General features: G+C 40.2%; 1 protein-coding gene across 2 annotated transcripts in view; it reads right to left on the bottom strand.

Moving 5' to 3' along the window:
* The window catches only part of LOC126354597 (solute carrier family 22 member 7-like), a 190,160-nt gene extending 169,845 nt beyond the window's left edge, over positions 1 to 20,315 (bottom strand). Inside the window, exon 1 of one of the 2 annotated variants that reach the window (XM_050004348.1) lies at positions 19,971 to 20,315. In XM_050004348.1, coding sequence (XP_049860305.1) covers positions 19,971 to 20,153 — 183 coding nt within the window. In that variant the 5' untranslated portion in view covers positions 20,154 to 20,315. The remainder of the gene's footprint in view (positions 1 to 19,970) is intronic. The other variant, XM_050004349.1, reaches the window with a different exon arrangement.
* Between the last annotated feature and the right edge of the window lie 5,708 nt (positions 20,316 to 26,023).

The raw sequence follows: 26,023 nt of genomic DNA, 5'->3' as shown, positions 1-26,023 counted from the left end.
AAAGGCTATCTACAATTTGTACAAAAACCAGACGGCAGTCATAAGAGTCGAAGGACATGAAAGGGAAGCAGTGATTGGGAAGGGAGTGAGACAGGGTTGTAGCCTTTCCCCGATGTTATTCAATCTGTATATTGAGCAAGCAGTGAAGGGAACAAAACAAAAATTCGGAGTAGGTATTAAAATCCATGGAGAAGAAATAAAAACCTTGAAGTTCGCCGATGACATTGTAAAACTGTCAGAGACGGCAAAGGACTTGGAAGAACAGTTGAACGGAATGGATAGTGTCTTGAAAGGAGGGTATAAGATGAACATCAACAAAAGCAAAACGAGGATAATGGAATGTAGTCGAATTAAGTCGGGTGATGCTGAGGGAATTAGATTAGGAAATGAGACACTTAAAAGTTGTAAAGGAGTTTTGCTATTTGGGGGCCAAAATAAGTGATGATGGTCTAAGTAGAGAGGATATAAAATGTAGACTGGCAATGGCAAGGAAATAGTTTCTGAAGAAGAGAAATTTGTTAACATCGAGTATAGATTTAAGTGTCAGGAAGTCATTTCTGAAAGTATTTGTATGGAGTAGAGCCATGTATGGAAGTGAAACATGGACGATAACTAGTTTGGACAAGAAGAGAATAGAAGCTTTCGAAATGTGGTGCTACAGAAGAATGCTTTAGATTAGATGGGTAGATCACATAACTAATGAAGAAGTACTGAACAGGATTGGGGAGAGGAGAAGTTTGTGGCACAACTTGACCAGAAGAAGGGATCGGTTGGTGGGCCATGTTCTGAGGCATCAAGGGATCATCAATTTAGTATTAGAGGGCAGCGTGGAGGGTAAAAATGGTAGAGGGAGACCAAGAGATGACTACACTAAGCAGATTCAGAAGGATGTAGGTTTCAGTAGGTACTGGGAGATGAAGAAGCTTGCACAAGATAGAGTAGCATGGAGAGCTACATCAAACCAGTCTCAGGACTGAAGACCACAACAACAACAACACAATGTTCCAACCTTTTAGTTACTATAAGGAGACACATGTTTGCATTACCATTTATCTACTTCTCCTGCTTCAAATTTCAGATTGGCCTTCATACAACATGCATGGAAAAATGAAGATCCAAAAGAATCAACATTGATCAGGTAAACCCCTATACTTTAGACGTGTTGGAGAATACTTCTTTAAATTTCCTTACTCTTGCATTATAGGTACATTCTGTAGCGGGACTTGGAATTTTGCCGTGCTACACTCGTTCCCTCAGATATAAATTATACCGTCGCAGCTGTATGAGCGCTTGACGGCAGATAAAATATTTATAAGAAATTGAAGGTACAAAAATTGTAACTCTTTTTGTTTTCTACCTCACCCTTGTCTCTTGAGAGCGGAAGCTTAACTTCACATATTCGCTAGTCTTGGTATGATTCAGACGTAAAGACTTATTCGTTAGTCTTGGTCTGAGTAAGGTGTAAAAACTTTTTGATGTGCAGACATATAGTATTGTGGAAGCTTGTATGAAATTTGGAGGTGGAAGCAGCCGTAAAATACATTGCATCAATATCAAGATGGTTTTAATTCGTAGACATTAGTAATTCCTGGACGATGAAATATACAGCATGATTTTGGAGCAGCTACGACTTTTTCATGCAGAAATGAAGCAGGAGATTGTTGGAGAACAAGACCTGAACGCCGCACAAGAGGAGACATGTTAACTTGGTAATGAATGAACTCTCATCTACGCCATTTCCCCCTGTTAATCACATTTCGTTATTCTCTGTTCTCTTTCAAATAATTTTTGTAGTGGAAATTGGTTTGACTTTTGCTCAAAAACGCCACAAGGACCACCCCAACAATAGCTTTTCCGAATCACTCAGTCCGATAGCTTTTCTGTAATACGAAGTCCGATTCCCTTTTTCACGGTCATTAAAGATTTTAAAACCCCTTTCTACTCACCATTTCTTCCCACATTTTCATTAACCACTACAACTGGCTCCCGCGACAGGACACAATCTTCGGATGTGTCGTTTTTGAGCAAATTTGCAACTTTAACTGGTATTTTTTCCCAACACAGAATAACAAAAAATCCTGTAGTTTAAAGGGTAACTAAAAGACGAACTTTATTGTACCTAAGCAAATGCTTATACAACAATATTGTAAAGAATTTTTGTAACTAATGCAATCTGTTTTCCTGTCATGGCACATATTGATGAAAAACTGTTAGTTTGAGACCTTTTGGTGATTAAGAAAGTACATATTTTGACGAATAAGATTTACACAGAAGTGACTGACCATCCTCTGCAGGACACAATTATACTTCATTCAAACATTCAATAGCCAACTGCAGAATCCATTTTTCCTTTCCACACATCCTGTAGTTTTCTTCTAGATTTTTCCAAATTTATCTATCTCTATTGTAGTTTGTGGTGATTATAGTATTGTAGCATATGAAGATCGTGAATTTGAACGCCAAACAGTCATTTGTTACGAAAAATTTTGCCCGCCCTACTGCATCTTTCTCAAACCATTGTTGCAATAGAGCAATCATTTACATTGACGAGAAAATATTTCAACCTAAATTTGAGTCAAATCTTTATTAATCACACTTATATCATTCCCTTTTTGACTTACGATTATACATCGTATTACAATGGAACTCGGTAAGATCGAGATGGTTTTGGCAGATGAGTTAAGTGAATTAGAATCATCGTTCAACCAACAAGAAAGTCCGCGTTTCCCTCCATGGACGAGTTCACAGATCAATGCAATGATTTTGCCTCAAACTCGCATCATTTGTGATAGTACACAGATGTTGTTGTTATTGTTGTTGTGGTCTTCAGTCCTGATACTGGTTTGATGCAGCTCTCTATGCTGCTCTATCCCGTGCAAGCTTCTTCATCTCCCAGTACCTACTGCAGCCTACATCCTTCTGAATCTGCTTGGTGTATTCATCTCTTGGTCTCCCTCTACGATTTTTACCCGCCACGCTGCCCTCCAATACTAAATAGGTGTTCCTTCGATGTCTCAGAACATGCCCTTCTCCCCAATTCTATTCAATACCTCCTCGTTAGTTATGTGATCTACCCATCTAATCTTCAGCATTCTTCTGTAGCACCACATTTCGAAAGCTACTATTCTCTTCTTTTCTAAACTATTTATCGTCCACGTTTCACTTCCATACATGTCTATACTCCATACAAATACTTCCAAGAAACGACTTCCTGACATGTAAATCTCGATGTTACCAATTTTTTTCTTCAGAAACGCGTTCCTTGCCATTACCATTCTACAGTTTATATCCTCTCTACTACGACAATCATCAGTTATTTTGCTCCCCAACTAGCAAAACTGCTTTACAACTTTAAGTGTCTCACTTCCTAATCTAATTCCCTCAGCATCACCCGACTTAATTCGACTACATTTCATTATTCTCGTTTTGCTTTTCTTGATGTTCATCTTATATCCTCCTTTCAAGACACTATCCATTCAATTCAGCTGCTCTTCGAAGTCCTTTGTTGTCTGACAGAATTACAATGTCATCGGGGAACCTCAAAGTTTTTATTTCTTCTCCATGGATTTTAATACCTACTCCGAATTTTGCTTTTGTTTTTTTATTGCTTGCTTAACATACAGATTGAATAACATCGGGGATAGGCTACAACCCTGTCTCACTCCCTTCCCTACCACTGCTTCCCTTTCATGTCCCTCGAGTCTTATGACTGCCATCTGGTTTCTGTACAAATTGTAAATAGCCTTTCGCTCCCTGTATTTTACCCCTGCTACCTTCAGAATTTGAAAGAGAGTATTCCAGTTAACATTGTCCAAATCTTTCTCTAAGTCTACAGATGCTAGAAACGTAGGTTTACCTTTCCTCAATCTTTCTTCTAAGTCATAGGGTCAATATTGCCTCACGTGTTCCAACATTTCTACGGAATCCAAACTGATCTTCCTCGAGGTCGACTTCTACCAGTTTTTCCATTCGTCTGTAAAGAATTCGCGTTAGTATTTTGCAGCTGTGACTTACTAAATTGATAGTTCGGTAATTTTCACATCTGTCAACACCTGCTTTCTTTGGGATTGGAATTATTATATTCTTCTTGAAGTCTGAGGGTATTTCGCTTGTCTCATACATCTTCCTCACCACATGGTAGTGTGTTGTCAGGACTGGCTTTCCCAAGTCTGTCAGTAGTTCTAATGGAATGTTGTCTACTCCGGGTCAGCCATGGCTATTAAATTTTCGTCTCCCTTCAGTACCTGAATAATTTCTTTTATCTCATCATACATTTAATCAATTTCTTCATCATTTGCAGAGCTAGTTAGCATATAAACTTGTACTACTGTAGTAGACGTGGGCTTCGTGTCTATCTTAGTCACAAAAATGCGTTCACTTTGCTGTTTGTAGTAGGTTACCCGTACTCCTTTTTTTTATCATTATTAAACCTACTCCTGCATTACCCCTATTTGATTTTGTATTTATAACCCTGTATTCACCTGACCAAAAGTCTGTTCCTCCTGCCATCGAACTTCAATAATTCCCACTATATCTAACTTCAACCTATCCATTTCCCTTTTTAGATTTACTAACCTACCTGCCCGATTACGGGATCTGACATTCCACGCTCCGATCCGTAGAACGCCAGTATTCTTTCTCTCGATAACGACGTCCTCTTGAGCAGTCCCCGCCCGGAGATACGAATGGGGGACTATTTTACCTCCGGAATATTTTACCCAAGAGGACGCCATCATCATTTAATCATACAGTAAAGCTGCATGCCCTCGGGAAAAATTACGGCTGTAGTTTCCCCTTGCTTTCAGCCGTTCGCAGTACCAGAACAGCAAGGCCAGTACCAGAACAGCAAGGCCAGTACACAGATGGCGACTTTAAATGACGAAATGTGGAATGGACACGAGACTAGACCGTCAGCGCCATTGTTAACATCAATGTCAGAACCGAATGAGACAAATTCAGTGACGTGACACAAACTGGACCGACTATTAGAGTTATTTGCAGACATCAAACGAGACGTTAGTCAGAAAATCGACGCAAAACTGGGCGCACTTGGTCAACACTTCAAACAAATGCTAGATAAAAGCGACCAAAAATGTGACGTATTAAACCGTACTATGACCGAAAATTTTAAACGAACAACAAAACAGATGACTGAATTTAGTATCATCACTCAACAGCTCAGCCAGCGATTTGAGACATTGTCCGACCGAGTCACTAAACAGGAAGAAACTTTGGTTACATTCACACATGAAACAAAAAACAATTACCACCCGATGTCATAATCAGTTAACTGTAATAGTTAATGTGCAGCAGGAATTGAACACCCGTGTGGAAGAGTTGGCCCAGGCCCACACTTCAGCTAGCTCCACCCAAGAAAAGCTGACTGAAGAAGTGGGAAATATTACCCAACACCTCACAATGGTAGTTCTTGAACAAACCCACCTCAAAGAAAAGATAGAAAAATTAGAAGACCGAGCGTACCTCGCGTCACTAAACAACGACACCAACATGGCCGAAAGAATCATACATGAATGTAAATTGTGTGACTACTATCTGGACTAAAAACTTAAAACAATTACACAGGACATACTTTCAAAAACAAAGACACATGTTAAAGACGAGACAAAACATATTGAATACGAAGTGACAAAATTACGAGACAATGTTGTGTCGTGTTTAGTGATTGGTGCAAACGCATCGTCAGGTAACGACAGAACAGCTAAAACAATGGCTAATGACACAGGCAGAACACCTATTGCGGAATCACCCATTTGCAATCAAAATTACAATGTGCCGCTTCCTTTTCCCCAAACGAGCAGAGCAATATTACGGTACCACGCCTAGAGTAGCAAGTGACACAAACCACCTCAATAGAGTTATGCCAACAGGCATGGCCGATGACACGTTCGTAAGGCATGGGTATTTCCAGACATTTTCCAGTGAGGACAAGCACAAAGTCCACCCTATTGTGTTTATTAGGTCATTTGACGGTGTTTTTGCACGATGTTGGTCAGAAGTCGATAAAATCAGATACGTCACCAATCTCATGGAGGACGAGCAGCTAAGTGGGGTGCCGCTATGAAACGGCGGTGCCTTACATTTGAACAGTGAACAAGCTTTCCTGGACGAATTCTGGTCCGAGAATGAGCATCAGAGTCTAAGGAAAGAAGTGTGCAACCCGCAGACCTATGACCCTAAAAAAAAGACATTAAGACAATACTTTGAGAGGTACCTAGACAAGACACTGAACTGGTCCAAACCAGCCGACTTGCCAGCGATAATTGACACTTTAAAGAGCCATTTATCCTTTCCATACCGAGACAGATTAATAGGAGTACCGGAGAATGACCAAGACTTTCTTAATTATGTCAAATGGACGTAGTTTACAGAGAAGATTCACGCCATTCAAATTTTACTCGTATTAGTAACCAGTTGGTGGAACCATCCGTCCGCGCCGCGACACAATACGATGCCTGGGCGCGAAACATATTCAAATGGAGGAACAACCGCAGAAATTCGTGGAATAATAATAATAATAATAATTATCGCCCATATCAAAATGGTAACTACATGCAAAATGAAAATCACAGACAGTACAACAACAACCTCAATAGGAGACGTGAGAATAACCGGTACAACCCGAATTACTTTGACAGGAACATGCCATATAACAGACATAATTACCACCAAAACAACAACAGTCCCACCGATCACCGACAAAATATGTGGAACACACAAAATTCACGCATGACAAATCATAACCCTCAACGGAATCCGCCGCCGTTCCCCAGTACAGTTATGCACTCCCCGCCACGAAGCAGCAATAACAATTGCGGCGCGCCGTCAGCTGAGGCGTGGGCCCAACCGACCGGAATGTAAACATAGTGGAGCTGGTCAATGAACCCAGCCAAACACAGCAGACGACGTAAAACAATCGACGACCGAGTTAAGCGCTCGTGCTTCGGTCGTTGGGTGTTGTAGGAGCGCAACAGCTGAAACGGTTTGTTTCCTCACGTACGATGACAAAATGATAGCAGAACAGGAATTAACAGACGAGAAAAACATTAAAGAATTCATACAAGCTACGGCATGGGTTAAGTTTAACGATTATGATGTACAAATTTTATTCGATACTGGTGCTGCTGCAAGTGTGATGTCAACCGCATTCTATAATGAATTGAAACAAATTATAAGTATACCTACTTTACCCGTACAGAATTACCACGTGGTTAGTGCCACAGGTACTAAATCTAAGAACATACGCATGCAAGCCCTAGATAACTTCACATTTTCCAATACACAGTTCAAGTGTAATTTTCTGATCGTAGACAAGCTTATTGTACACTGCATCCTAGGGATGGATTTCTTGAATGAACACAAAGCAATCATAGATTTAAGTAATGGCATATGTCAATTATCTTTAGGAGAACAACTAATTAATGTTGAACTTGACAAGACGAATGAACCACGACAAAAAGATTACGAAGTAAGTCAATTTCAATTGGTATATCCTACCATAGCTAGTGTATGTAACTTAACACTTGAAGATTTAGACTATCAGGAGATAGAGCAGGATTTATTGTATCAGAAATGTGTCGAATCTATTTAGCGAAACAACAGCAAGAAGAATTGTACAAATTATTATGTGATTATGCACTAGTTTTCAGTGAGAGGCCTGGTGTAATCAGAGGTTATAGCTACCAAATGGATGTTAAGCCGCATAAAACTTTTTGTAGGACATATTCTAATATTCCATGGGCGAAGAAACCTGCAGTTTTACGTAAAATCGAGCGTATGTTGACCTGGGGTGTCTCAGAAAAATCACATTCCCCTTATTGCAGTCCTATCCTGGCGGTAGGTAAGCAACATAGCAATATCAGATTGGTGCTAGACGCACGTGAAATCAACAAAATTATTATACCTGTTAACACAAGACCCATCAACTTGGATGAACAGTTGCTAAAATTTTATAATGTACAATACCTAACTAATATTGACCTCCGCTAATCATACTGGCAGGTGTCCCTTCACAATGACAGTCGTAAATACACTGCTTTCCTTTGTGAAGGACGCTGTTATCAGTAGACCGCAGATTTTAGGTAAAAACCAATTTTGTTCCTGAGTTCCTATTTGCATAAAAATTTGTACTTAAGCGTTTCATGACTATTTACACTTAATAGCGTTAATTCTATGGGACCTAAAAAAGCCTATTTCGACGTTAATGCCTATTTTTGCCTATTTCGGCTTTAATATCGTAAAAAGTGCGTATTTCATCATATAAGACAGTGGCTCCAAGGTTTCTCCACACTATACGACAGATGGAAATAAATATTTTCTGCCCAGCGTGCACCAAGGTGGCTAGTTGATATGCGCCCATGCTCCGTATTTGCCTCACTCTTCGGTCTTTTTTTTATATCGCTATCCCTGTTAATACCAAATACTCTTTATAGGTGTTTTATTATTCATATGTAAAAAATAGATCACGGATCTTTAGGTTAAAACCTATTTTTTTCCTAAGCTCCAATTTGCATATAAGTTTGTACTTATGCGTTTCGTGACTAACTAAACTGAATACCGTTAGTTCTATAGGACCTAAAAGTGCGTATTTCGACGTTAGTGCCTAATTTTGCCTATTTCGGCATCAAAATTCTAAAAAGTACCTATTTCGTTAATCTGACAGAGTTCTTGTGTTTTCAAAGATTAGAAAAAGGAAGTAAACTTAGGGCTTTACGTCTCGTCGAAGGTCGTTAAAGACTGTTCACAATTCCTTTGCTTGCATTACTACCAACAGCACTCGGCACGGTTGAATGGTCATCCATCCAAGAACGCGCCGAGCGCGACAGTGCTTAACTTCGGTGAGCGAATAGGAACCGGTCAAAGATTTGAGTTACACATTAAAATCGAACGTGGAAGTACTAAATGTTATATTTGAAAGTATTTCGTTCGTAGAATTCTGGCCAGCTGTGTATTTTCGCAAAGAAAGGGTTTCATAGGCCTTAAGCTGAGCACGGGTTAAAATATCACAATGTTGATCGTGGACGCCCTCTATAGCTAAATTACTGCCCTTCGCGCATTTTCTCGCTGTTGTCTACAGGTAGTCCTATCAAACTACTCTGTTTCGTGAAAGGTATTCCACGTGAATTTTCCGGTTCGAAAAATAATTTGCCTCTAGTGAGATGTTTTCATCTGAAGCAGCGGTAGACTCCATTCGGTTGTTCTGAAGGGGCGGCCTTCTGTCAGGTGCCATATGTACAGCAACATGTACGGTACTTCTTCCCCTACCGCTCCCATGCACCGCAGTTAAAAGAGAGAGAGAGAGAGAAAACAGGCCATCGTAGTTTCTGTGTGAGAATACTACGCCATGCCGAAAACAGCTAGTTCCAAGTGTACTCATATAAGGCAGTGGCTGCAAGATTTTCCACATTATACAACAAATGGGAAAATTATTTTCTGCCAAGCATGCAACAAGGAGATTAGTAGATGTTTCTCTTAGACTTCTTATTTTCTTGTCACTCATGATTCTTTTTTATCGCTATTGTTGTTGTTGTCTTCAGTCCTGAGACTGGTTTGATGCATCTCTCCATGCTACTCTATCCTGTGCAAGCTTCTTCATCTCCCAGTACCTACTGCAATCTACATCCTTCTGAATCTGCTTAGTGTATTCATCTCTTGGTCTCCCTCTACCATTTTTACCACCCACGCTGCCCTCCAATACTAAATTGGTGATCCCTTGATGCCTCAGAACATGTCCTACCAACCGATCCTTTCTTCTCGTCAAGTTGTGCCACAACTTCTCTTCTCCCCAATCCTATTCAATACTTCATCATTAGTTATGTGATCCACCCATCTAATCTTCAGTATTCTTCGGTAGAACCACATTTCGAAAGCTTCTATTCTCTTATTGTCCAAACTATTTATCGTCCACGTTTCACTTCCATACATGGCTACACTCCATACAAATACTTTCAGGAACGACTTCCTGACACTTAAAACTATACTCAATGTTATCAAATTTCTCTTCTTCAGAAACGCTTTCCTTGCCATTGACAGTCTACATTTTATATCCTCTCTACTTCGACCATCATCAGTTATTTTGCTCCCCAAATAGCAAAACTCCTTTACAACTTTTAAGTGTCTCATTTCCTAATCTAATTCCCTCAGCATCACCCGACTTAATTCGACTACATTCCATTATCCTCGTTTTGCTTTTGTTGATGTTCATCTTATACCCTCCTTTCAAGACACTGTCCATTCCGTTCAACTGCTCTTCCAAGTCCTTTGCTGTCTCTGACAGAATTACAATGTCATCGGCCAACCACAAAGTTTTTATTTCTTCTCCATGGATTTTAATACCTACTCCAAATTTTTCTTTTGTTTCCTTTACTGCTTGCTCAATATACAGATTGAATAACATCGGGGAGAGGCTGCAACCCTGTCTTACTCCCTACCCAATCACTGCTTCCCTTTCATGTCCCTCGACTCGTATAACTGCCATCTGGTTTCTGAGCCTTTAGCTCCCTATATTTTACCCCTGCCACCTTCACAATTTGAAAGAGAGTATTCCAGTCAACATTGTCAAAAGCTTTCTCTAAGTCTACAAATGCTAGAAACGTAGGTTTGCCTTTCCTTAATCTTTCTTCTAAGATAAGTCGTAAGGTCAGTATTGCCTCACGTGTTCCAACATTTCTACGGAATCCAAACTGATCTTCCCCGAGGTCGGCTTCTACTAGTTTTTCCATTCGTCTGTAAAGAATTCGAGTTAGTATTTTGCAGCTGTGGCTTATTAAACTGATTGTTCGGTAATTTTCACATCTGTCAACACATGCTTTCTTTGGGATTGGAATTATTATATTCTTCTTGAAGTCTGAGAGTATTTCGCCAGTTTCATACGTCTTGCTCACTAGATGGTACAGTTTTGTCAGGACTGGCTCTCCCAAGGCCGTCAGTAGTTCCAATGGAATGTTGTCTATTCCGGGAGCCTTGTTTCGACTCAGGTCTTTCAGTGCTCTGTCAAACTCTTCACGCAGTATCGTATCTCCCATTTCATCTTCATCTGCATCCTCTTCTATTTCCATAATATTGTCCTCAAGTACATCGCCCTTGTATAGACCCTCTATATACTCCTTCCACCTTTCTGCTTTCCCTTCTTTGCTTAGAACTGGGTTTCCATCTGAGCTCTTGATATTCATTCAAGTGGTTCTCTTTTCTCCAAAGGTGTCTTTAATTTTCCTGTACGCAGTATCTATCTTACCCCTAGTGACATACGCCTCTACATCCTTACATTTGTCCTCTAGCCAGCCCTGCTTAGTCATTTTGCACTTCTTGTCGATCTCATTTTTGAGACGTTTGTATTCCTTTTTGCCTGCTTCACTTACTGCATTTTTGTATTTTCTCCTCTCATCAATTAAATTCAATATTACTTCCGTTACCCAAGGATTTCTACTAGCCCCCGTCTTTTTACCTACTTGATCCTCTGCTGCCTTCACTACTTCATCCCTCAAAGCTACCCATTCTTCTTCTACTGTATTTCTTTCCCCCATTTCTGTCAATTGTTCCCTCATGCTCTCCCTGAAACTCTGTACAACCTCTGGTTCTTTCAGTTTATCCAGGTCCCATCTCCTTAAATTCCCACCTTTTTGCAGTTTCTTCAGTTTTAATCTACAGGTCATAACTAATAGATTGTGTTCAGAGTACACACGTGCCCCTGGAAATGTCTCACAATTTAAAACCTGGTTCCTAAATCTCTGTCTTACCATTATATAATCTATCTGATACCTTTTAGTATCTTCAGGATTCTTCCATGTATACAACCTCCTTTCATGATTCTGAAACCAAGTGTTAGCTATGATTAAGTTGTGCTCTGTGCAAAATTCGACCAGGCGGCTTCCTATTTCATTTCTTTGCCCCAGTCCATATTCACCTACTATGTTTCCTTCTCTCTCTTTTCCTGCTACCGAATTCCAGTCACCCGTGACTATTAAATTTTCGTCACCCTTCACTATCTGAATAATTTCTTTTATTTCATCACACTTTTCTTCAATTTCTTCATCTGCAGAGCTAGTTGGCATATAAACTTGTACTCCTGTAGTAGGTGTGGGCTTCGTATCTATCTTGGCCACAATAATGCGTTCACTATGCTGTTTGTAGTAGTTTACCCGCATTCCTATTGTTTTATTCATTATTATACCTACTCCTGCATTACCCCTATTTGATTTTGTATTTATAACCCTGTATTCACCTGACCAAAAGTCTTGTTCCTCCTGCCACCGAACTTCACTAATTCCCACTATATCTAACTTTAACCTATCAATTTCCCTTTTTAAATCTTCTAACCTACCTGCCCGATTAAGGGATCTGACATTCCACGCTCTGATCTGTAGAACGCGTTTTCTTTCTCCTGATAACGGCATCCCCTTGAGTAGTCCCCGCCCGGAGATCCGAATGGGGGACTATTTTACCTCCGGAATATTTTATCCAAGAGGACGCTATCATCATTTAATCATACTGTAAAGCTGCATGCCCTCGGGAAAAATTACGGCCATAGTTTCCCCTTGCTTTCAGCCGTTCGCAGTACCAGCACAGCAAGGCCGTTTTAGTTATTGTTACAAGGCCAGATCAGTCAATCATCCTGACTGTTGCCCCTGCAACTACTGAAAAGGCTGCTGCCCCTCTTCAGGAACCACACGTTTGTCTGGCCTCTCAACAGATACCCCTCCGTTGTGGTTGTACCTACGGTACGGCTATCTGTATCGCTGAGGCACGCAAGCCTCCCCACCAATGACAAGGTCCATGGTTCATGATCGCTATCCTTTAGTAATACGAAATACTCTTTATATGAGATTCTAAACTGCATTTTCCTTTTCTCTCGTATGAGATTTCGAGTGTTAAGAAATCTCACTTAACTCAGCATGAAGATGGAAACGCACATAAAGCTAATGTTGAACGAAAGTCAAAACTGAAGTAAACTCTTTTAACCAATAAATCTGGTGAATCCTCCGGAAAAAAACGAGTTCTGCAGTGATTTGTGTCATGCACTTGTGACAGCAAACATCCCCTTTCGGAAACTAGAAAACCCTATTTTCAGAGGTTTTCTTGAGAAGTACTGCAATCAGTCTATTTCTGCAGAGTCGACTTTACGTAAGAATTATGTGGATTCAGTTTACAATGCTGCATTGCACGGAATCCGAGAAGATGCTGGAGAATCTTGTGGATGAAACTACTAACAGTCTTGGCCGTTACATTGCAAATCTGATTATTGGCAAGCTAGATCCAGATGCTCCATCCTGGGCTCATTTGATTTTCTCAAAACAGCTTGCAAAAACTAACCAACAAATAATAGCACAGTTTGTGAACAATGAGATTAAGGTGCTGTACCCTAACGGAGTGGATGAGAATTAGGTGCTTTTGGCCGTCACTGATGCTGCTGCATATATGATACAAAAATGGTGCAAATGGCTCTGAGCACTATGGGATGTAACTGCTGTGGTCATCAGTCCCCTAGAAATACTTAAACCTAACTAACCTAAGGACATCATATCCATGCCCGAGGCAGGATTCGAACCTGCGACCGTAGCGGTCGCGCGGTTCCAGAATGTAGCGCCTAGAACCGCTCGGCCACTTCTGCCGGCCCATATATGATAGCAGCGTTTCAACTATTAAAAGTATTCTACCTATTGATGCTGCACGTAACTTGTGTAGTGCATGGGGTCAACCACATAGCAGAGCAAGTAAGGCTACAATTACCTAAAGTAAATAAAGTTATATCTATGGTGAAGAAAATTTTTGTTAAGGCACCACCAAGAATACAGGCATTCAAAGAACAGCTTCCGGATGTCCCATTGCCGCCAGAGCCTGTTGCCACCCGCTGGGGCACGTGGCTGATAGCAGCAGAAGATTCTTCTTTAAACGGGACTTATCTTACATTAGGGCCCACTACACATTTATGGCAAGAATAATTTCACAATTAGAAGGCTCAGGGAGACCTAACTACGACAATATTTCTTTGCTTGAAGAAGACAAATTGAAAATTAACGAAGCGCCAGGTGAAGTAGGGGAAAAAGTACGGCAAAAATGCAAACGGTTTTGCAGAACAACACTAGCCTGAAGGAGTTGTGTGCAGCTGCCGACATACTTAGTGGAAAACCCAGCACTCCTGACTGCAGCATTCCTGTCCAACATGTGCCCAAAATGAAGTACGCCCCTGTCAGATCTGTTGATGTAGAATGTTCTTTTTCAGCGTATAAAATGATTATGACTGAACTGACAAGAGCCACAGTTTTTCACTAGAAAACCTAGAAAAGATTTTGGTTATTTATTGTGAAGCCAACTATGGTCAGAATAGGTGAAACTATGAATGTATTAATTAACCATTGCCACATCTTTTTGACGCAGATCTTTATCTTGCATGAACTCAAAAATATTTGGAGTTATGTTCAACATTAATGTTGTAGATTGCTGTGCTCTGTAATTGTGTAAATATTCATTCTCTTTGTTTTAATGACTAATAAGACGTTCATACTGTCAACACTGTGTATTTTAATTTACTTCTATTTTCTCTGCATCATTTTTATGGTTTTATATAGCCTAAATGAACTACTAAAGGAACCTATTTTAGGTGCCTAAAACACACTTTTTTACGACCTAAAAATCCGTGGTCTAGTTATCAGTTTTGCGTGTTGCCTTTTGGTTTGCGCGTAAGCGCAGGCGTGTTCATCGAGGCGTTTGACGCCGTTCTCGGCCCGTATTTGTTGCCACGCGTCACGCCGTACGTCGACATTATTGTCGTGGCAACATATACGTGGGAGGAACGCACTGATCTGTTACAACAAATTTTATTTTAATTTTCACAAGCTGGAGTCACAGTAAATCTTTCGAAGTTCAAAGCAGGAAGGCGTGAAATCAAGTTTTTAGGCCATATTATCTCGCCGGAAGGCATTCGTCCCCATTATAAGAAGATTGAAGCTATTCGTAATGCCCCTCCTCCAAAAAACCGCAAACAGTTGAAAGCATTCTTAGAATTATCTTCTTTCTTCCGGAAGTTTGGGTCACAACTTCTTAACAGCTCTCACCTGCTAACTCTACTGAAAAATAACGCAATTTGGAGATGGACAGAGCTTTGCCAAGCTGATTTTCAGACTGTTACAGATGCATTGGTGAACGCACCCCTTCTCTGCCACCCTGACATGACGTCAGATTTTTGCCTAGCCACGGATTCGTTATCATACGGCCTTGGAGTTGTTCTATTTCAAATTCAATCCGAATCTGGACAATCTGTCATCAAACCGATAAGTTTTGCGAGCTGCACGCTCACTGAGTGCGAGAGGTCGTGCTCGGTAACGGAGCGGGAGGCTCTTGCCATTATTTGGGCATTCCGTAAGTTTCGTTACTTTCTTTGGGATAAACATACTCGCACATACACAGACCATCAAGCCCTTTCTTTCTTGCTATCATTCAAATTGCTTCATTCACGGCTCACCAGATGGTGCCTTTCACTCCAAGAACACAGCTTCGAAATTATTTACATTGAAGGTGAATCAAACGTAGTAGCCGATGCCCTGTCCCGTTTGCCGAAGGCATACAGGATTTTTCAGAACTTTGCGAGCAAATATCAGACTTAAACATTTTACTTATGTGCAATGGTACGTACGCCCCATACTACCGCAATATGTGCAAGAACTTTGCTTCACTTCGGGATAGCGACCCCAGGTGGTTAAACATCAAAAAGAAATGAATTACATCCAATTGTACCAACCCGACCTTTGGAATTACACTCATGGAAATGGAAAAAAGAACACATTGACACCGGTGGTCAGACCCACCATACTTGCTCCGGACACTGCGAGAGGGCTGTACAAGCATTGATCACACGCACGGCACAGCGGACACACCAGGAACCGCGGTGTTGGCCGTCGAATAGCGCTAGCTGCGCAGCATTTGTGCACCGCCGCCGTCAGTGTCAGCCAGTTTGCCGTGGCATACGGAGCTCCATCGCAGTCTTTAACACTGGTAGCATGCCGCGACAGCGTGAACGTGAACCGTATGTGCAGCTGACGGACTTTGAGCGAGGGCGTATAGTGGGCATGCGCGGAGGCCGGATGGACGTACCGCCGAATTGCTCAACACGTGGGGCGTGAGGTCTCCACAGTACATCGATGTTGTCGCCAGTGGTCGGCGGAAGGTGCACGTGCCCGTCGACCTGGGACCGGACCGCAGCGACGCACGGATGCACGCCAAGACCGTAGGATCCTACGCAGTGCCGTAGGGGACCGCACCGCCACTTCCCAGCAAATTAGGGACACTGTTGCTCCTGGGGTATCGGCGAGGACCATTCGCAACCGTCTCCATGAAGCTGGGCTACGGTCCCGCACACCGTTAGGCCGTCTTCCGCTCACGCCCCAACATCGCAGCCCGCCTCCAGTGGTGTCGCGACAGGCGTGAATGGAGGGACGAATGGAGATGATGGTCGTATGCGTGTTTGGCGCCGTGCAGGTGAGCGCCACAATCAGGACTGCATACGACCGAGACCCATCGTTCTACCATTCCTAGACCGGCAAGGGAACTTGATGTTCCAACAGGACAATGCACGTCCGCATGTATCCCGTGCCACCCAACGTGCTCTAGAAGGTGTAAGTCAACTACCCTGGCCAGCAAGATCTCCGGATCTGTCCCCCATTGAGCATGTTTGGGACTGGATGAAGCGTCGTCTCACGCGGTCTGCACGTCCAGCACGAACGCTGGTCCAACTGAGGCGCCAGGTGGAAATGGCACGGCAAGCCGTTCCACAGGACTACATCCAGCATCTCTACGATCGTCTCCATGGGAGAATAGCAGCCTGCATTGCTGCGAAAGGTGGATATACACTGTACTAGTGCCGACATTGTGCATGCTCTGTTGCCTGTGTCTATGTGCCTGTGGTTCTGTCAGTGTGATCATGTGATGTATCTGACCCCAGGAATGTGTCAATGAAGTTTCCCCTTCGTGGGACAATGAATTCACGGTGTTCTTATTTCAATTTCCAGGAGTGTAGCATCGTTAGATATCGCCGGACCTTATCCCAGAGCTCATGGAGGTGTGAAATACATCGTTGCTGTACTTGATGTCTTCTCAAAATACTTCAAATTGAAAGCTATCCACACTGTCAACACATCTGCTATTGCTAGACGTTTGACTAACAGCTACTTTTCAAGGTTTGGCAAAACCCACAGCACTATCACGGATAACGCACCCTATTTTACGGGAAGAAAATGGAAATATTTTGTTGTCACACATGACATCAAACATATTCTTACATCAGCATTTCACGCGGAAGGGAACCCAGTAGCAAGGATTTTTAGAGAGTTTGGCCAATTCATGAGAATACATTCACCTCACAAAAACACGCAGTGGATCGAATTTTTAGCACCCTTTGAGCAGATAGTAAACAATTTGCCTAATGCCTCAACAGGATACCCACCACATGAATTATTATTAAACAACAAGTGGGCTATGCCCATTCCAAAGCTAACTGCATCCACAACACATATACCTTTGAAAGAGAAAGTAAGGCAGGCATACACTAAGTTGTGCAATAAAGCCAAGATCTGGAAAGAGAAGTATGACAAACATTTTACAAATACACAGACCTATCAGGTTGATGATCTTGTTCTTTTGCGTTCACATCCCATTCTACAAAATTAAAACAACTGAACAGAAAATGGCAACTATTATATCCAGGTCCTTTCAGAATAGCAAGCAAACCTCACTCAGGTTGTTACTCCCTAGAATACCCGTTATCTCACAAGCCAAGACATCTGAAGCCCTTTGTGCACTAAAACAATATAATATAATGACAACTAATTTGAACATGAGCAAGTCGCTGTGAAAACGAAACTGTAAATATTTGTATTGAATACACGAACATTAAGTTATACAGCCTAAGAACACAAATGTTAATCTATGGAAATTATACACTGCAGTTACACTTGTACACATAATTATGAAGAGAATGCAAACCCAGGTAAGTAAACCTACTGAATGAGAAAATATATTCATATGGAAATGGGATCTACACAGGTTACATTTGTTAACTGTAAATTATAATGTGAATCAACAACTAGTTAGTTATTTCAAGGCACTCTAACGAGAGGAGACAATAGCTATTGAGATCAGTAATGACATAGGTACGTAGCAGAATGAATGAGGATGTAAGAATGAATGATCAGTATGCATGAGTTAATATTTAAGTTAATATAAGAAGGTGAGTTACTGTGAAGTAGTTGATGGAGACAAGAGATTATTTGAGGAAGATATCACTGGAGTTTTGTGAGAATATCGTGCTACATAGAGAAGTGAGTAAATAGTCTACATCTTTAAGATTACATAAGAATTTCAGTTTGAAAGAAAACATTTGTGATGAGTTAGAACACATGAGTACAAGACGTTAAATGTGAATCTCTTTTCAGTGCCCTTGAAAATGAACGAATGCAAGAAAGGCAGAGTGAACATAATGATGATTACAACTGTTGAAAGAAGTGTAATAAGAATGTAACTTGGAAACACATTAGCTTTAATTTATTTCAGAAGTGTAACTTAGTAACCTTTCGTTGAGTTTTGTTAAGCCACTGTTTGGAAGAAAACATTTATAGTTCACGTACAGACAGGAGAATGATACTATAAGGAACTTACATTGAAATGTAGTTTTTATACAGTCCTCACGTGAGTACATTTGTATGAAAAAAATTACGAAAGTGAAATTTAGTAGCATGTCAGCCTTTATTATACTTACACACGACAGAAAACTCTGAGGAAGCAAAAGATAGGAGAGTTATTAAAGCCGTTTTGCGACTCGTACAACACCTCCACCTTCACTAAAGTAGAAGGAAGCTCATGGTGGAACTCGTGAGAGGATATTTGGTACTTTATATAATAAACTTTATGAGAGAGAGAATCTCTGTGAGATATAGTTTCAATTTGTATAGATGGTATCCGTAAGAAGTGGAGATATCGAGCAAGTACTGAGCAGATATGTGATTTACTCATGCAAGGATTTGTTAAGGTGTAATACACTTAGTCATATGAACAGTCAGAACACAAAATGGGAATCAATCATGATGTTACACTACACAGACTTACGTAAGAACACTTACATTTACCAATGATTTGGTAAATTGTAAGCACCTCCTCTCTCACCCCTTGAAGGTGATGCAAGACTTATAATGTATTATGTTCTCTTTTTATGTAATAGCTGTAGGATTTGGTAGTTCATAGGAAGTGAATAGTTTCTTCCATTCTATCTTTCTTTCTTTCTCCATTATCCTACCACCTCCTGCAGCTGGGTATTGTTTGTTTATGGAATGTAATAGTATGTTGTGTGACAGTAAACTTTCAGGTATGAATAAAAAGACATGAAGAAAATTAAGTATTTTGGAAAAGGATTATTGATGGTATTACAACCCTGGGCAACCACTAGCCAGATATGGAATCAAAAGAAAGAAATGAATAATAAATGAAGGAAAGCCCGTGCTTTAAATATTGAGTCTGATATCCCTTGGCACGCCCAAACCTGAATAAAGAAACTTAAAATGACCATAAACCTCAATAAAAGAAAGCCAGTGGGACTTAAGTATAATTTTTAGTGTTAATATTGCACATGCATATTCTTGTAAATTTATATGTATTTGTATATGTGTAAAACTTGGCATACTGTCAACATATTTTGAAATGTGACCACGAAATGTAAGCTTTCATAATTAACGATGTAAAAATGCTTCGACAAAGTGACCTTTGTTAAAACGTAAATATAGCAAAAAGTGTTGCAAACTGTGAACGTTATAAACGACGAATTTTGTGTTATTTGGGAAACTTATGGTGCATAAACCACATAACTGTGTGTAAACCGATATCAACTGCAATTTACTTCGACAATAATGAGGATTTTCACACTGCAAATGAACTTTTGTTGGCGAGTATAAACAACGTGATGAAACACCTACCTTTACAAACTTCGACGCCGTTGTTCCTGGCCGGCCTTCAGATGCTTTGGACACAACAAACTCAGCACCTGTCGTAGGCGATGTGGAGATTAAAATTACATCGACCACATATGCCCCAGGAACAATAGTCATGAAAACGCACAAGGGCCTGGAGTGTTGTGTTGTAACAGAAGACATTGACATTGCCTCAGATCACGCACACGCTACGTCTTATGGTGTCACCGGACTTAACATGCCATTTATGCTGGGATAATAACTTGTAATGAACACTATGTGAAAATGACTACTGTGCAAGACTCTTATAACACAGCGATTTTGAAACTGCCGCACACGAGAGTAGATCGATGCTATTGCACATGCGCAGAGACTACGTGCTGCCAGAGATGCATTAGCTGAGCCGGCGAGCAGCTTGCTCAAAGAAACTTTATGAAAACATATGTATATTAATTTTGTAAAAAGGATCAAATCTGTACCAATTGTATTTAGTGTATAAGTTTAGAAAGTAAGTACTGACAAAGATTATCCCCAATGAATGCACGTGGCCTTTCCTATGAAAATATGTATATATTGACATTTAGGTATATCTATTACATTGTTTGCTAGCCTGCCACGCTAAATGTTAGCGTGACAGTCGAGGGGGCGATGTAGCGGGACTTTGAATTTTGCCGCGCTACACTCGTTCCCTCAGATATAAATTATACCGTCGCAGCTGTATGAGCGTTCGACGGCAGATAAAATATTTATAAGAAATTGAAGGTACAAAAATTGTAACTCTTTTTGTTTTCCACCCCACCCTTGTCTCTTGAGAGCGGAAGCTTAACTTCACATATTCGCTAGTCTTGGTACGATTCAGACAAAGACTTATTCGTTAGTCTTGGTCTGAGTAAGGTGTAAAAACTTTCTGATGTGCAGACATATAGTATTGTGGAAGCTTGTATGAAATTTGGAGGATGGAAGCAGCCGTAAAATACATTGCATTCAATATCAGGATGGTTTTAATTCGTAGACATTAGTAATTCCTGGACGATGAAATTTACAGCATGATTTTGGAGCAGCTACGACTTTTTCATGCAGAAATGAAGCAGGAGATTGTTGGAGAACAAGACCTGAACGCCGCACGAGAGGAGACATGTTAACTTGGTAATGAATGAACTCTTATCTACGCCATTTCCCCCTGTTAATCACATTTTGTTATTCTCTGTTCTCTTTAAAATAATTTTTGTAGTGGAAGTTGGTTTGACTTTTGCTCAGAAACGCCACAAGGACCATCCCAACAATAGCTTTTCTGTAATACGAAGTTCGATTTGCATTTCATTCTTTCCCCTTTTCACGGTCATTAACGATGTTAAAGCCCCTTTTTATTCGCCAAATCTTCCCACATTTTCACCTTTTTCCTTTCTTCTCTTCTTTTTTTTTATTAACCACTATAATTCTTTCATAACTGATTGACTCTCATCTAATCCTCTGGACAGATATTGGAGACATACTTTGTTATATGTGTGATGCAATTGTCCCTTCAACATTTATTCACTATAAAACTAGTTATGGTCATTCCTTCTCTGGATTCACCCAACCATGAATTAGACTATCCGTTTATGGTGTGCCCCTTTATGTGCTAACTCCCTATATATCTGGATACATTTCATCTAATTTGTGTAATCGTATGTGCAGTTTCTGACCTTTGCTTTCTCCTGAGCACAGTGACCTTACCGAGCTATAAAACACACCAGTTTTGAATATTTCTATGGTATGGAGCCAGGTAGCTTCGTCCAAAAGGCGCGATATTTCGGCAAGCCGACTTCTTGTCATCTACAATCGTTCTTGGTGTCTTATTGGTTAATGATGGATGCCGACTTTATATAATCTGCACCTCTCTCTGGATGCATGACAAACTAATAAATAAAGACAGCGGTTTCCAGTTAAGCAAAACATGGGATCCAGCTTTGAGTATGATTAAAACACAACGACAGTCTGCACGGAAATTCGCTCCCGTCAGGACACCTGAAGAAGAAGAAGAAGAAGAAGAAGAAACATTGTCACCATGACAGTAAGGAGTTCCACAAGCGGCCGCAGCCGTGGAAGGACTGCGGCCCATGATCTGTCGCGGGGCACCGCCCTTCCCCCACCATCGGCCGCAGACCGCTCGGAAGCAGCCAGACGGGGGCTACGAGATAGGAGTGGAGATTATATGAAGTCGGTATCCATCAATCAGACACCAAAAGCGCCTGAAGATGGCAAGAAGTCGGCTTGCCGAAATATCGTGCCTTTTGGACGACGCTACCCAGCTGAATACTCTAGAAGTTTTCAAGATTTCTGGACGCCAGGAAAACATCAGATGACACACCAGTTTTGTTTTCCTCCCCTCTACACTTGAAATGATCACTGCAATATTCCTACCTTGCATGCAATATTAGCACATTCTTATTATTAGCCAAGCAACAAGAGGTGCCTCATACCTCTGTCCTATGTACCATACCTCCTGTGTTTACATGTTACGATGTCATAATATCCTTCGCCAGATTCTAGCATACTGCTCTCCCTCTTAAACCAGATCCTGTGACTTCCTAACATTTGCCTTTAAGTATGATTGAATTAATTCTAACTCTCTTTCCCTGTGTTATGTGTATGATACCTTACATCTCTAACTTACTCCTGTGAATACAGCTTGTAATTACCTATATTTGCTGCAGATAGAGGAAGGGTTACAGTGATAGTAATGTTTGCATATGGGAACAGGGAGAATGGTGTTGGTACTCCTATCAGGGAAGAAAGAAAGGGAAGGGAAAAGAATAGGCATTGTAAGATTGAAGACAGAAAGATGTTAGACCCCAAAGACTGACTCCCTTCCCATCCTCCACCCCAAGGTCCCCTACTTGATGAGTACTTCACCATGACACTACAGAATGAACTTGTCACCGTATCACTTTTACAGGCCCCAGAAACTTAACACACTCCTACTAATAGTGTGTAGATATGCAGTAGTGACATGTCAGTTGCCACTCATTTGTAGTTGGGCATCTTAATGTCACTGTTAGTCACATACTATCACATGAAGCATATGTATGTATGCAAATCATTACACAATATATTCCATGTACATAATTTGTATTTTGTACATAATGATTTATAGGATTTATTACTTTGCTTTGTGGAGGAATTATACATTCATTATTTGTTTATTGCTACTACTGCCCTTGATACTGTATAGTAGCTGCCTTGGGGAATTGAGTTCCTCTGAAAAGGATTGGTTTTTCCTCAGGTTATGAATTTCTCTAATGTATCAACATTGTAAAGTTCTTTTTCTTTCCCTGTTCTTGGGTTTACCAAAACCTCTGCTTTAGGATGTGTCAATCCCACTATCATGAAAGGTCCACTATGCACAGGAGAAAACTTGTCATACATATCTGGAATGAGGACGTATGAGCTTCCTCATTGTATTTCCTTAATTGTAACTCTGCCCGTTGTATAGACAAATCACCTGTTATATTATGTAGTTCATTTGAGTCCATCTTTCTTAAAGTAAACCATTTAAATAGTTTTAATAATGGCTCACCAATAAAATTCTTATTCATTACACCTACAGGGAATAGTCCTGTAGATATATGTGGCAGCTCATTCAAGATTACATTGAACTTCAGGATCATTTTAGCCCAAGTTGTATGTCTATCAGAACAGTATTTCTTACATAAACGTCGAGTATCTTTCACAACTCACTCACGTGGATTTGATTTTGAATGGTACTTTGATATACAAATGTGTCTAACTCTTTCCACGCTAAGAATTCTTTGAAATTATTGCTACTTAACTGTGGCCCACTATCTCTTAACATTGCCCATGGTTTTCGTACATTTACAAAATATTCCTATAAGCAATTTAATGCAGTGGCTGTCACAGCCTGTATAATTGAATATAACTATGTATTTGGATCAACATTATATGATGACAAAAATTTGTGTCACTCCTCCTCTTTTTTCACTAACTGACCAAAAAAATCTGCAGCTGTTAAATCATGTACTGCCTCTGGAATTATAGGACACATAGTGTATGCAACATTAGTGTTCCAGAAAGAAATTTTCACTGTGCAGTGGAGTGTGTGCTGATATGAAACTTCCTGGCAGATTATAACTTTGCCAGACTGAGACTTGAACTCGGGACCTTTGCCTTTCATAGGTAAGTGCTACCAACTGAGCTACCCAAGCACAACTCACAACCTGTCCTCACAGCGAGTTACCCTAGGTTTTGACTAGGGAGATTATGGAAGTAAAGGGTGTGCTGTAAGGATAGCTCCCATCTGCACATATGGGAGCTATCCTTACAGCACATCCCTTTCCCATTTTCCCCACCCAATATTTGTGAGGTGTGTGTATCTGTCAATGACACAATGCTTCTGCCTTTCAGTGACACGTCTCTTTATTCCTAAGTCATTCTGTTCAAATCTTTCTTATTTATTACCAAAATATTCACCAGTTTTTACACCTTGTTTTATTCACAATGCTACTCTCCTCATTTCATCACTAGTGTAGCTTATATCCAGAAAATTAATCAAAAAGATAACTTGTGGTCCATTAGTATGTATAATGTCATTCATGCCTAATGGTAATTGTGAAAATGCATCTGGTACTATATTCTCTGGGTCTTTTATGTAATTTATTTCTTTTTGAAGTTCTTGTTGCAATAAGTCTCAACACATTAATCAAATAGGTACTAACAGCTTCCCATTAAGAGAGGACAAGGCTTGGCGGTCCATATATACTACGACCTTAGATCCCCAAATGAGCATCTGAAACTTTTGTATGCTAAATACAATTGACAACAATTCCTTCTCCATCACTGAGTAGCTCAATTCTTCTTTACTGATACTCCTACCAATGAAAGCTAGTGTCCTGTGACCTTCTAATGTTAGATTCCACTAAACCTTGAAACAATTCACAAGTGATACCACACTCAGAAGCATCAGCTGATAACTTAAAAACTTCATTCACTACTAGTTGTTTTAAGATGGTGACTAAAACTAATTTAATATTATTAAATGCTTCTGATGCTCCTTCATCCTATATCCACTTTGTTCTTTGTTTTAACAAGGATAACACCACTGGATCATTCTTTGATTCACATTTGTTTAACAGCTACAAAACCCAGATAAACAAAAAAAAAAAAAAAGATCATAACTGTTGGACATTTTTAGGTTCAGGCACTCTTCGATGGCTCTTATTCTTTCTGAATCTGGTCTAATTTCTTTTGTTCCTGCCAGGTGCCTAGAATTTTAGTTGTTCTCTTCTGAAGTGTGATTTTGAAAGATGCATTCTGATGCCATTCCATAAAATTTATCTGACGTTAACTTAATAATATACAGTGTTCTTCTCAAGTCTGGGATAGTAGTAAATAATCATCTACATATATAATTAATTCCTCCACTAATTCCTTTATCTAGGGCTCGTATGAACACCAACACCAATATGTTTCAGTAAAAAGATAATACTTTAAACAGTTAAGATTTACCAACTCAAAGAGAAAAGCAGTATAGTTTCTTGAGTCATTATGTAATTTAACCTTATGATACCCAGCCATTAGATCCATCGAGCTCAAGTATATTCCTTGCTCAAACTTAGCTAGCAAATCATCAATAAGTATTGTTCTGCCCCTTTCTGTTTCTATATATTTGTCCAATATATGAGCATCTAAAACTAAGCTCACACTACCTGTGGCTTTTTTCACTTCTAGTAAAAAGTTCTTGTTCATGCTTAGACTACTTTCTATTACCTTATTTTCTACCATCTTATTTGTTTATTCATTCAAGCCTGATATTAAACTTTGTGTAACTGTGTACGGCTTACAAAAGATTGCTTCTTAATCTCTTATCTTAAACCCAAAAATGTAGTCTCCGATAAACCCTGGCTTATCAGACAACACACTCCCATACTTAAATAAAATAAAGTATAAATCATTTTGTTTCTCCTCTGTTAACAGACGTGATTATTTGTTCCTTCAACACATTAATGTCTTATATTGATTCTTCATTACTTTCTATTTGAGCTGTAGCAGCTAACTGCATC

The sequence above is a fragment of the Schistocerca gregaria genome, chromosome 3, assembly GCF_023897955.1.
Source record: "Schistocerca gregaria isolate iqSchGreg1 chromosome 3, iqSchGreg1.2, whole genome shotgun sequence".
NCBI lineage: Eukaryota > Metazoa > Arthropoda > Insecta > Orthoptera > Acrididae > Schistocerca > Schistocerca gregaria.
The sequence above is the reverse complement of the archived record's forward strand: the minus strand, read 5'-3'. Positions and strand labels throughout refer to the sequence as shown.